Genomic DNA, 12,467 nt, shown 5'->3' with positions numbered 1-12,467 from the left:
GATGTGGAATAACTGGAACTCTAATCTGCTGCTGGTAAGATTATAAGTTGGTACACCATATTGGAAAACTATTTGGTAGTATCTACTAAAGCTGACTATAAACAAACCAAAGCTGAATATAGGTAAACCCTACAACTGCGCAGTTCTAGTCACATACCCCACAGAAGTGCATATATGTGTTCACCAAAGATATTTACAAAAATGTTCACAGCAGCACAATTCTTAGTAGCACAAGAATAGAAACAACCCAAATACCCATCAATAGTAGAATGGGTAAATTATGCTATATTCATATAATGGAATTATGCACAGCAATGAGAGTAAACAAACTCTATATGCAAAATAATAGATGAATTTCACAAAGACAATGTTGAGTAAATGAAGCCAGACTTGAGTATATACAGCATTGTTCAATTTTATAAAGTTCAAAAATAAGCTAATTAGAAATCACGCATGACCTGTGGTGGTGCAGTGGATAAAGTGTTGACCTGGAATGCTGAGGTCACCAGTTCAAAACCCTGCGCTTGCCTGGTCAAGGCACATATGGGAAGCAACTAGTATGAGTTGATGCTTCCCACTCTCTAGTGAGACAGACTCCCACATGCACCCCGACTGGGATCCATCTGGCAACCCCCGTCTGGGGCAGATGCTCAGACAAACCGAGCTATCCTCAGCATCTGGGGCCGATGCTCAAACCAATTAAGGCGCCGGCTGCAGGATGTGCAGAGAGAGAGAAATGGGAGCGGGGGAGAGAAGCAGATGGTCATTTCTCTTGTGTGCTCTGACCAGAAATCAAAACCGGGATGTCCATACACCAGGTTGACGTTCTATCCACTAAGCTAGCTCATTAGGGCTGGCAAAGATTTTTAAACATTAGATAATATCAATTGCTGATGAGGATATGGCAGGAACAAGAATTCTTTTTTTTTTTTTTTAAATTTATTTTTTAATTTATTTTTATTTTTATTTTATTTTTTCTTTTCTTTTTTTTCTGAAGCTGGAAACTGGGAGAGACAGTCAGACAGACTCCCGCATGCGCCCGACCGGGATCCACCCGGCACGCCCACCAGGGGCGACGCTCTGCCCACCAAGGGGCGATGCTCTGCTCCTCCGGGGGGTCGCTCTGCCGCGACCAGAGCCACTCTAGCGCCTGGGGCAGAGGCCAAGGAGCCATCCCCAGCGCCCGGGCCATCTTTGCTCCAATGGAGCCTTGGCTGCGGGAGGGGAAGAGAGAGACAGAGAGGAAGGAGGGGGTGGGGGTGGAGAAGCAAATGGGCGCTTCTCCTATGTGCCCTGGCCGGGAATCGAACCCGGGTCCCCCGTATGCCAGGCCGACGCTCTACCGCTGAGCCAACTGGCCAGGGCCAAGAATTCTTTTATTTAGTTATTTATTCATTCATTTTAGAAAGGCGAGGTGGGGGGGAGACAGAGAGAGACAGAGAAGGGCCGGGGGAGGAGCAGGAAGCATCAACTCCCATCTGTGCCTTGACCAGGCAAGCCCAGGGTTTTGAACCAGCAACCTCAGGGTTCCAGGTCAACACTTTATCCACTGTGCCATCACGGGTCAGGCAGGAAATAGAAATTTTTATGTACTGCCAGGGGTAGGGTAAACTATTACAGGGGTTCTGGGGAGCAAATTGACAGTGTTTAGTGAAACTAGGTATAGGTGTATACCCTATGACCTGGCAATCCACTCTTTTTTTTTTTTTTTTTACAGAGACAGAGAGAGAGTCAGAGAGAGGGATAGATAGGGACAGACAGGAATAGAGAGAGATGAGAAGCATCAATCATCAGTTTCTCGTTGAGACACCTTAGTTATTCATTGATTGCTTTCTCATATGTGCCTGGACCACGGGCCTTCAGCAGACTGAGTAACCCCTTGCTCAAGCCAGTGACCTTGGGTCAAAGCTGGTGAGCTTTGCTCAAACCAGATGAGCCCGTGCTCAAGCTGGCGACCTCAGGGTCTTGAACCTGGGTCCTCCACATCCCAGTCCAACACTCTATCCATTGCGCCACCGCCTGGCCAGGCCTGGAGTCCACTCTTGAAAACATTTCCTAGAGAAACCCTTGCATAGGTCCTAAAGAGGATGAACATCATATAAACAGTAGGAGATTAGAAGCAACCAATGAGTTTATCACAAAAGGAATGGTCTGTAACCATGCATTATGGTTGTAATTAAGGATGTAATTAAGTAAAAGTAATCAAATACACATAAATACAGCTATATAGATAAACCAATAAAATCACCATTGAAATAAAATAAACTCTATAACACAACACAATATTGTAATTAAAAAACACAAATTTAAAAAGCACATACACAAAGCAATGCTTATAATTATAAAGACATATACATATTTAAAATATATACCAAATACACTGGGGGGTGTAAAATGTATGTGAGGTCAGGTAGGATATGGAGGAATCGACATAAAGGAAAAAATATATAAAATGAAAGAGGCCTTGCACAGCCCATTGATATTGTGCTATGAACTGATTAGAAATTTTAAGAGATTCAACTCCCAGTACTTGAGAGCTCCCCCCCCCCAAAAAAAAAAAAAAAAAAAGCTCACCCTGCTGATGAAAAAGAAATCAAGTTACAAGATAAATTAACCTGCAAATGATGGAAGTGTTCAGACTTCTACTGATAACTCTACCTTGCCCTAGTCATGTCTAAAGGCGAATTTGATTTCATACAGAGATTTCAAGCTTCCAAACATCCATATACCTGGAAAGATAAGAGAATGTGTATATCCTTTCATGTGAGTCCTTGTGATTCACGCAGGTTGTAGTTTAAGTTTCCTTTGAATCAATCCAAGAAGTATCAGTGAGACCAAGCAAAGCAGGTTCCAAAGGCAGGAAGCAGAAGCAAATGATGCTATGGAAGTACCTTTCTCAACAGTCCCTTCTGTTGTTGCAGGGTCTCGGGGCAGCCCTTCAATGTAGGTGGTTGGCAACAAGTCCGCTGAGATAGGCTGACTTTGTAGCTTTTGCAGTCTCTCTTGCACAGCACTGGTCAGGTCTACATAAGCTTCATCAATGCTGGCACGTTCAATCACAGCAAAATGAGACATTACCTCCATCACTTCCACACTGGCTTCCCGGTATCTAAGAAGTATAAGGATTATACATATACACAATATGTGGAGGCAACTTTGAGACTGTGGGCCGATCCCCCCCTGCTAATAGAATAGCAATATATATAATCAGTGTAAGATCTCTTTAAAGAGAGGAATGACTTGTCAGACTATTGTAGATAGTAACCCAATCAAAGGGGTCAATAAGCAGGAAGATGGTTAATAACAGAAGCAAGGCAAAAGAACCATGGAGACAAACATTTGTGGTGCAACTCTTAACATATCAAGTAGAAAGAAAGCATCAGACCATAAACATGTCTATGTGACACAAGGATCTCTCTAAAGAGGAAAGAAATGCTTCAAACTAGGTTAACTAGAAAACATTTTACTATGATCATCTATTCCTTTTGTTATTCTCATATATCCACTACATGGGATTCTGTTTCTACTTTTGTCTTGAAGTACGAGGTAACTTATAGGGAACACTGCATTGATTAGTGAACCCAAGTATCCTGTCTTCCTCAGGATGGAAGTGACATGTGGATTTTATACCTCAGTCAATGGTGAATTTCATTAACATGTGAGTTGGTCCTTGCTACATGCACACACACACAATCAAGTCCTATCATTTCTACATATACTAAAATTTGAATTATGAACTTGAAAATAAGCTCCTAGAATGTAGTAATGTATCTGGCAGGCAGACAGCCTCCCCCAGAGGATATCAACCCCACCATATACAGTCTATTCAAAGCATAACAAGCAGCTCTTCTGGCTATATGTAGCTAGTTTTCTATAGCAAGGTGTGGATATTTTCTTTGTTTTGGACTTGCCATGGAATTTAAATAAGTTCTTTGTTCCTGTTGAACCTATTATTTATCATAAAAATGGAAATATTTGCACCTCATCACTAAGACATCTCTTAAAACTAGTATAATTATTTTTCTAAAACATTCTCAAATGAGAAAATTAAAGAAAAACAGCTTTCTTATGTTTTAGTCATTATTTGGGCTGGAGAGAGGGCAGTTTGACCTCAAAGAAAAAAAAGAGAGCTCACCCACATGCAGAGCAAGGAAAGGAAACTCTACCGCAATAGCTGGTGTTCTTCACAGTCTCTTGAGCAAATTACTCCAAAGTATTGTTAAGAATATTTGATAAATTTAGTGTATACACATTTCTGCAAATTATATTTTTATTTTTTAAAAGCTGGTATCTCAGGTTAATCATTAAAATAATTTTAAATCATTACGCCTTAATAATTCTCTGGTCTATAAACTTACTCCTAACTTTTCTAAAACTGCCTTTGTTTAAAAAGTTTAAAGTTGATGGCATGTGAGTTTTCAAAATCACACTAATATTTCTGGGAAGTTACAATGTTTTTACTACCATAAAACTCTACTCAATGCAATGTAGCATATGTCCATTAGCTAAATTAATTCTAATTTAGGATTAAGTTATGAAGCTCCAGTCAAATCTCTTTTTTCTGGCAATAACTTCAATGTGTGGCTGGCTATGACACTTCATCTTTAAACTTCCAATTCCTAGGTGAATTCAGGAATATTTCAAGTCCCAAGTCAAAGCATCATCCCTACACACCACACCACAGAGTGTAGTGCACCATGAGAATATGGATACTGGAATCTGAAAAAACCTGAATCCTCAGTCTTCTATTTTCTAGCGGTGTAAACTTATTTAACCTCTCTGAACTTGTTTCCTCATCTGTGTGTGTGTGTGGGGGGGGGGGGGGTACTACCAGAATTATATACTGTATAACAATGTGAGAAGTTGCCTATGAAGTTTAACCCAGTGCCTGGGATATGACACATGCTATTAGTATTTAGCACCTACTATTAGGATTATTATAATCGCTTGGGTACCTACCTCTAACATGGTTATGCCTATACATGTCTCCTACTCCCAGATTAACCTTCTAAAATTTGGGAAGAGACAGCTTAGTTCAAAAACAGAGAAGGGAGCCTGACCAGGAGCTGGTGCAGTGGACAGAGCATCAACCTGGGATGCTGAGGACCCAGGTACAAAACCTCAAGGTCACAGGCTTGAGTGCAGGCCCAAAGGCAGTTGGCTTGAAGCCCAAGGTCGCTGGCTTGAGCCCAAGGTCATTGGCTTGAGCAAGGGGTTACTGGTTCAGCTGGAGCCCCCAGTCAAGGGACATGTTAGAAGCAATCAATGAAGAACTAAAGTGCCACAACTATGAGTTGGTTCTTTTCATCTCTCTCTCCCTTCCTGTGTCTCTGTCTTGCAAAAAAACAAAAACAGAGAAGGTAATTTCCTTTGAGATTGTTCAATTCTGACAAATAATTCTAGATATTGCACTAGAATGTCAGTGTCAGTGTGACTCAGCCTTCTCTGGAAAAACTCTTAGTTTCACAGTTAATTAATTACTTGGAACACTTCAGACTTGGCCTGAGAACATAGAAATATTTTATTTATTTATTTATTATTTATTTATTTATTTATTCTTTTTTGTACTTTTCTGAAGCTGGAAACAGGGAGGCAGTCAGACAGACTCCCACATGCGCCCGACCAGGATCCACCCGGCACGCCCACCAGGGGGCGAAGCTCTGCCCACCAGGGGACGATGCTCTGCCCATCCGGGGCGTCTGTCGCGACCAGAGCCACTAGCGCCTGAGGCAGAGGCCAAGGAGCCGTCCTCAGCGCTCGGGCCATCTTTTGCTCCAATGGAGCCTCGGCTGCGGGAGGGGAAGAGAGAGACAGAGAAGAAGGAGAGGGGGAGGGGTGGAGAAGCAGATGGGTGCTTCTCCTATGTGCCCTGGCCGGGAATCGAACCCGGGACCTCTGCACGCCAGGCCGACGCTTTACCACTGAGCCAACCGGCCAGGGCAAGAGAACATAGAAATATTAAGTTCTAATTATAACAACCAATTTTTAATAAAAAATGGAAAGATGTCAAGGGTAGCAATTGTTATAGGTTATAAGGACTCTGAACTGTTCCTGAAATACAATATCAGAATCTGGATTTTTTTTTGTTGTTGTTTTTTTACAGAAACAGAGAGTCAGAGAGAGATACAGAGAGAGATGAGAAGCATCAATCATCAGTTTTTCATTGCAACACCTTAGTTGTTCACCGACTGCCTTCTCATATGTGCCTTGACCGTGGGGCTACAGCAGACGGAGTGACCCGTTGCTCAAACCAGCAACCCTGGGTCCAAGCTGGTGAGCTTTGCTCAAACCAGATGAGCCCGCGCTCAAGCTGGCGACCTCGGGGTCTCGAACCTGGGTCCTCACATCCCAGTCCGATGCTATATCCACTGCGCCACCGCCTGGTCAGGCTCAGAATCTGTTTTAATTTCACAGAGAAAAGTTGGCTGACCAAAGGTAACGTTTTCAGATATTATTTACACAAAACAAACTTGAAACATCAGTTCCCAGGCTCGTGGAATATCATTTCCAACCCTTTCACTCCCCTAAACAACCTTTCCTTCTTACTTGGTGAGGTTGGCTTTCCCACGGCACTCACGAACTTGTGCCAGTAGAAGATCTGGGCATAACTTCTTAGCATCATCTGCCCACATGTTTCTAGTAACACCAAATGCACGTGCTTCGTAACTCACTGCAATTATTCTAAGGTTAGAAAAAAAGGAACAGGAAAATATTACATAGTCATGGGCAAAAATAACTTAAATTTAAACAAATAAGCTATACACATAACAGTAGAAATGTTTTGGCCACAGATGCCACTATTTGATCTCAAACATAGTAGTTCAGAAATTTCAAAAATAGTACCTAGCACAGTGTCATGCATTCTTTTTTTATTTTATTCATTTTTAGAGAGGAGGGGGGGGGGAGAGAGAGAGAGAGAGAGGAGAGAGACAGAGAGAGAGAGAGAGAAGGGGGGAGGAGCTGGAAGCATCAACTACCATATGTGCCTTGACCAGGCAAGTGCCATGCATTCTTATAGATGAAAATAGTAGGTGACAGTCTGACCTGTGGTGGCACAGTGGATAAAGTGATGACCTGGAATGCTGAGGTCCAGTTCAAAACTCCGGCTTGCCTGGTCAAGGCACATATGAGAAAGAACTACTACAAGTTGATGCTTCCCGCTCCTCCCCTCCCCTTCTCTCTCTCTCCTATCTCTAAAATCAATAAGTAAAAATTTTTTAAAAATAGCAGATGACAGTTACAACAGTAACTGTGATACATACCCACCACCCTTCCATGATTTGTACTGTACAACTGCACAAGGTTTATTTCTCAAATGAGGATTTTGCCGCTGTTCCACTTGAACAAAAAAACAGTCCATGTCCACTAGAGCAACTACCCGGTCCTGTCCATTAGCCATTTCTCTGTAAAACAATATTTTATAGACAGTTAAAAAGGATACCCAATCCAAAGTACCACGGAAATCTATTTTGATTCTTCCATAGTTGAGTTACCATGAGCATGAGAACCTGGAAACTAACAAGAATGAAACAGGCATTTTCATCTATTGCTAGAAGCAGAATAATAAATTGGTAAAATTTTAGGAAGAAAGTATTAAAAGCTTTAAAAATACCCAGACCCCAAAAGAACAGAACACATCATAAAAGATATTAGTGAATAGGCACATGAAAATGAGCTCAACATCACTAGTCATAGGGAAATGCGAATTAAAACCACATTAACAGAGGGATTAAGTCAATAGTTAACCTAGTTCATAGACAAGTCTCAAGTACAAGTTCAGGGAAAAGAGAAGCAGAAAATAATATATGACATCATAGCATTCACATGAATTTAACTTTTTATTCTGAAATAATTTGAGACTTACAAAAATATTGCAAAAATACTAGGATTCTCCTACACGTAGTTCCCCCTAATGTTAATATTTTACACAGCAGAGTTATCAAAACTAGCCCTGGCCGGTTGGCTCAGTGGTAGAGCGTCGGCCTGGCGTGCAGGAGTCCCAGGTTCGATTCTCGGCCAGGGCACACAGGAGAAGCGTCCATCTGCTTCTCCACCCTTCCCCCTCTCCTTCCTCCCTGTCTCTCTCTTCCCCTCCTGCAGCCGGGGCTCCCCTGGAGCAAGGTTGGCCCGGGTGAGGATGGTTCCATGGCCTCTGCCTCAGGTGCTAGAATGGCTTTGGTTGCAACAGAACAACACCCCCTGATGGGCATGCTGGGTGGATCCCGGTCGGGCGCATGCGGGAGTCTGTCTGACTGCCTGACTACCTTCTTGTTTCCAGCTTTGGAAAAACAGACACACACAAAAAAGTTATCAAAACTAAAAAATAAATGAACACTGGTATAATACCCAACTATTGTACATACTTTACTTGAATATTACTAATATCCTTTTTCTATTCCTGGATGCAATCTGGGATCCAATCTTAAGTCTTCTCCAACCCCTGACATCTCCTCAGTCTTCCCTTGTTTTTCACAACCTTGACACCTTTGAAGAGAACAAGTCATTTACTTGTGAATATCTCTCAGTATAGATTTGTCTGATGTTTTCTCTGGATGAGATTGAGGTTATACATGTCTGGCAAGAATATTACAAATTTTAATGTGCTTTTCTCAGTGCATCATATTGGGAGGTATAGAATGTTGATAAGTCTTATTATTGGTGATGTTAATTAACCATGATCGTTTTAGTTGAGAGAGTGTTTGCCAAATTTTTCACTGTAAAGTTACTTTCAACCACTAAGCACCCATCAGTGAATCTTGCCTGCGACAATTACTTTTTAAGTTTTCTAACGGTGACTTTCTACTCATTCATGTAAATTTCTGAAAACCAAACAATACTACATACTATTCAAAGATAGACATACATAAAGGTATGAAGAGTAAATTAGAAAAAACAAGCCTTATATACTTAATAGTAGGTACAGACTAATATCATCAATTAACAATGTTAGAAATTTGGAAGAAGGAATGTAAACTAATGAAGTGGTTCCCAAACTTTGCTGCAGACTGAAGTCACTCAGGAACTCTTAAACAATATTGATATTGCCTTCTACCACCTGACATCCTAATCTAATTGGTACGGATATGACATTGTGATTTTTTACAAGTTCTCTGGGCCCTTCTAATATGCACAAGCAGAGACTGAGAATCACTGACCTAAAGCATATCAGATACTTATAGAAACAACAGTAATTCATGATTTAAATATGAGAAACACAGGTTACACAGTTGAATAAGCACTCAACTGTACTTTTTTAAGTGTCAAAAATTAACATTCACCTTGAAAAATGTGGCATGCAACTACAAACTGGAAGGTAAGTGGAAAGAAAACAATAAATTTAAAAAATCAGAGCGTTAAAGCATTAATTCCTTATATACTCTACTTACCTAAAACAAGCAGATACAATACTTTAAACACTTATACATTAAAACCGTAACATGTCAGAAATCACTTTACCTTGAAGTGCCTTTGCCTAGCACTGGAACAGATGCCAGAATAAAAATAGTAAATGCATTTTCACAAAAAAACACCACGTGCCCACCATATTAGATACAAATACCAGAAGTGGGGTATGAATAGGAAACAGTGATTTAAGTCCAGCAAACATATTACTGTTTACAAACACAAAATCCGATATGCAGACTTTAACACAGGGGTCCCCAAACTTTTTACACAGGGGGCCAGTTCACTGTCCCTCAGACCATTGGAGGGCTGAACTATAAAAAAAAAACTATGAACAAATCCCTATGCACACTGCACATACCTTATTTTAAAGTAAAAAAAACAAAACGGAAAAAAAAAAAAACGGGAACAAATATAACATTTAAAATAAAGAACAAGTAAATTTAAATCAACAAACTGACCAGTATTTCAATGGGAACTATGCTCCTCTCACTGACCACCAATGAAAGAGGTGCCCCTTCCGGAAGTGCGGTGGAGGCCGGATAAATGGCCTCAGGGGGCCACATGTGGCCCGCGGACCGTAGTTTGGGGACCCCTGCTTTAACATAATGAAGCTGTTGAAGGTTTCAGTTAACGAATTTTGCTGGAGAAAGCAAGAGCTTTTTAACGATGGAAAAGGAAACACGTTCTCTGCCAAAACTCTCTTCAGGACACGGGTTATACTACTGTGAAGTCTACACTTCAAATGATCAAAACTGCGCCAACTTTCAATGATTGCAATTATTCATCTTTAAATATCTCGACTTTCCTAATTTGTACAAAACAAGTCTGGTGCCCATCAGGCGATAACACACCCAAGGAAAGTAAGTACCAGTGAAGAGAGAGGTTTGAGAGCTATAGAGAAAATATTTTTTTCCACAAGAAAAATCCTCTTAGAGGAGAATTCCAGGGCCACATCCCAGAGAGCATGCATTTTTTTATTCATGTAATTTTGGTCCGATGTTGTCACCAGCCACTGCTATATATTAAAACCAGTAGCCAAGGCAACACGAAAAACTTGAAAACTAATACCGAAAGTTTCCAAATTCTCTTACCAATGTGGCAAACGCCTGGCAACACTGCCAACAGCAAACGCCGCAAATGCTGGGCTCGGGGTCCACTGGAAGATGAGGGCGTCTTGAATATCCGTCCCTTTCCGGGATCAAGTCAGTCGGTACCGAGAGATTTATGCCCCGTAAGGATGAAGGAACGGACCAAGGCGCAAAGGACCCTTGCCCGGCAGCTGCCCACACCCCGGCGTCTGTCCGGCCACCGCCCGCGCGCCCAACTGCTAACGCTCCTGACAGATATCAGACGGCGCGCTCGCAGCGAAGGGCGTTGACGCGCCTGCGCACAGCAGCTCTTCCGTCTCCCGCTTCGCACACCCGGGGCAACCGTCACAAGGAAGCCGCCACTTCCGCCGGCGCGTGCGCACTGAAGGGTCAGGCGCGTGTGCAGCGCCGGCTCTTTCCCCGCTGGAGCTTCTGCCGCTTACGGCTCCTCCTCCTGCTCTCCCCCCTTCCCACCCCCCAGCCCGCCGCGGCCCAGTACTAGCGTGTTATTCCGGCAAGGGAGCCGTCTGTACCTTGTGCTCTCGGCACGGCCGTAGTGCGCTCTCGCGGCGCGTGGCAGTAGCCATGGCGATGGATCAAGTGAACCCGCTGTGCGAGCAGCTGGTGAAAGCGGTGACGGTCATGATGGACCCCAGCTCCACCCAGCGCTTTCGGCTGGAAGCCCTCAAGGTAGCTGGGGTCTGGCGCTCCAGGCCTGCCCCGAGACCCTCCCGTCCCGGCGCCGCGCGTAACCTTATCGTCTCCTGCCCGCGCGGCCCTGCCACCTCCCTCCCCAACCCCGAGGGGCCTTCCCCGGCCGCTCTCCGCGCCGCTTCCCGCTCTCCGCCTTTTCTGCTCGCCGCGCCGGCCCTTTTCCCGGGACGCCCCGGTCCCTAGGTGCTTTTGGCGGTTTCGTCTCACCACCACTTCTCTCTCTTCCCACTCTCCCCGCATCTGTTTACTCTAGTTCGCACTGCGACCCCCCCTCCGCAGCTGCCTGCGCTCGTCTTATTCCCCCAAGCCCTATATCCCCTGGGCTGCCCGTGGCGCACGTGTCCATCCCGTCTTCAACGCCAGCTACGTTCTTTATGGTCTCCCCTGCGCTAAACGTTTCCCTACTGACTCTCCTAACCCGCCCCGAGTGAGCTCCAGCCCCCACTGTGTCCTTTTGCTTACGTCGTTACACCCCTCCCTACCCTCTTATGTGTCTTAGGTGTTTCTTAGCTAATTCTCACACGCCCTCCCCCCATGTTTTTTATTGTGTGATATTCTTAGGTTATTTTGCTCAAAGGTGAACTTCCACCACTTACTTTGCATTTTAAGAAGGGCTCTTTGAATTCCTGAAAGTAGTTTTCTTGAGTCCCGGATGCTCTGCTCCTGGGACTGACGCTAGTGTTGCAATTTGGGGATGCTAATTAATAAAGATGCAGATGCTAATGATTGCATGAGCATATTCCAGCGTGAAACAATAAGTGTGGGCTGTGAGAAATGAAATAAGGGAAAAATACTTGTGCATAGTTTAAGTGATGTACAATGAGCATCACTTGGAGGAAACTTTACAATATATAGATGTATATCACAGAATTTGGAATCAAACAGGTTGTATTTCTTTTTTTGGCTATGAAATATTAAAAATAGACACAAAATCATGTTTGACCTGTGGTGGCGTACTGGGTAACCCGTCGGCTGTTTGAAACCCTGGACATGCCGCCCACCTACCAGAAGCAACTTCTATGAGTTGATTCTTCCTGCTCCACATCCCCTTTCTCTCTCTCTCCCTCTTTCTCTTTTTCTCCTCTCTCTAAAATCAATAAGTAAAATCTTTTAAAAATAAATAGACCCAAAATTAGGGTATTACATTGATTTTTGTGTATACCTATTGCATAAACTACTCAGCTGTTAAAAAAAAAGATTTTATGTTTGCTTTATCCTTCCCCTCCACCAGAAGATGTTTTTTTTCTAGTTGATCTTAGA

General features: G+C 43.1%; 2 protein-coding genes across 3 annotated transcripts in view; one reads left to right on the top strand and one right to left on the bottom strand.

Annotated features, from left to right (window-relative positions):
- The window catches only part of POLH (DNA polymerase eta), a 43,023-nt gene extending 32,264 nt beyond the window's left edge, over nucleotides 1-10,759 (bottom strand). The window contains exons 1-4 of one of the 2 annotated variants that reach the window (XM_066251261.1): nucleotides 10,497-10,759; nucleotides 7,263-7,403; nucleotides 6,547-6,681; nucleotides 2,892-3,109 (exon numbers count right to left, since the gene is read on the bottom strand). In XM_066251261.1, coding sequence (XP_066107358.1) covers nucleotides 2,892-3,109; nucleotides 6,547-6,681; nucleotides 7,263-7,399 — 490 coding nt within the window. In that variant the 5' untranslated portion in view covers nucleotides 7,400-7,403; nucleotides 10,497-10,759. Of the gene's footprint in view, nucleotides 1-2,729; nucleotides 3,110-6,546; nucleotides 6,682-7,262; nucleotides 7,404-10,496 lie in introns of those variants that run through there. The other variant, XM_066251267.1, reaches the window with a different exon arrangement.
- A 147-nt stretch (nucleotides 10,760-10,906) lies between these two features.
- XPO5 (exportin 5) overlaps nucleotides 10,907-12,467 on the top strand; it is a 47,755-nt gene continuing 46,194 nt past the window's right edge. Inside the window, exon 1 of the mRNA XM_066251069.1 lies at nucleotides 10,907-11,183. Coding sequence (XP_066107166.1) covers nucleotides 11,079-11,183 — 105 coding nt within the window. The 5' untranslated portion in view covers nucleotides 10,907-11,078. The remainder of the gene's footprint in view (nucleotides 11,184-12,467) is intronic.

Source organism: Saccopteryx bilineata, chromosome 1 (assembly GCF_036850765.1).
Source record: "Saccopteryx bilineata isolate mSacBil1 chromosome 1, mSacBil1_pri_phased_curated, whole genome shotgun sequence".
Lineage (NCBI taxonomy): Eukaryota > Metazoa > Chordata > Mammalia > Chiroptera > Emballonuridae > Saccopteryx > Saccopteryx bilineata.
This window is presented reverse-complemented; position numbering and strand designations above follow the sequence as displayed.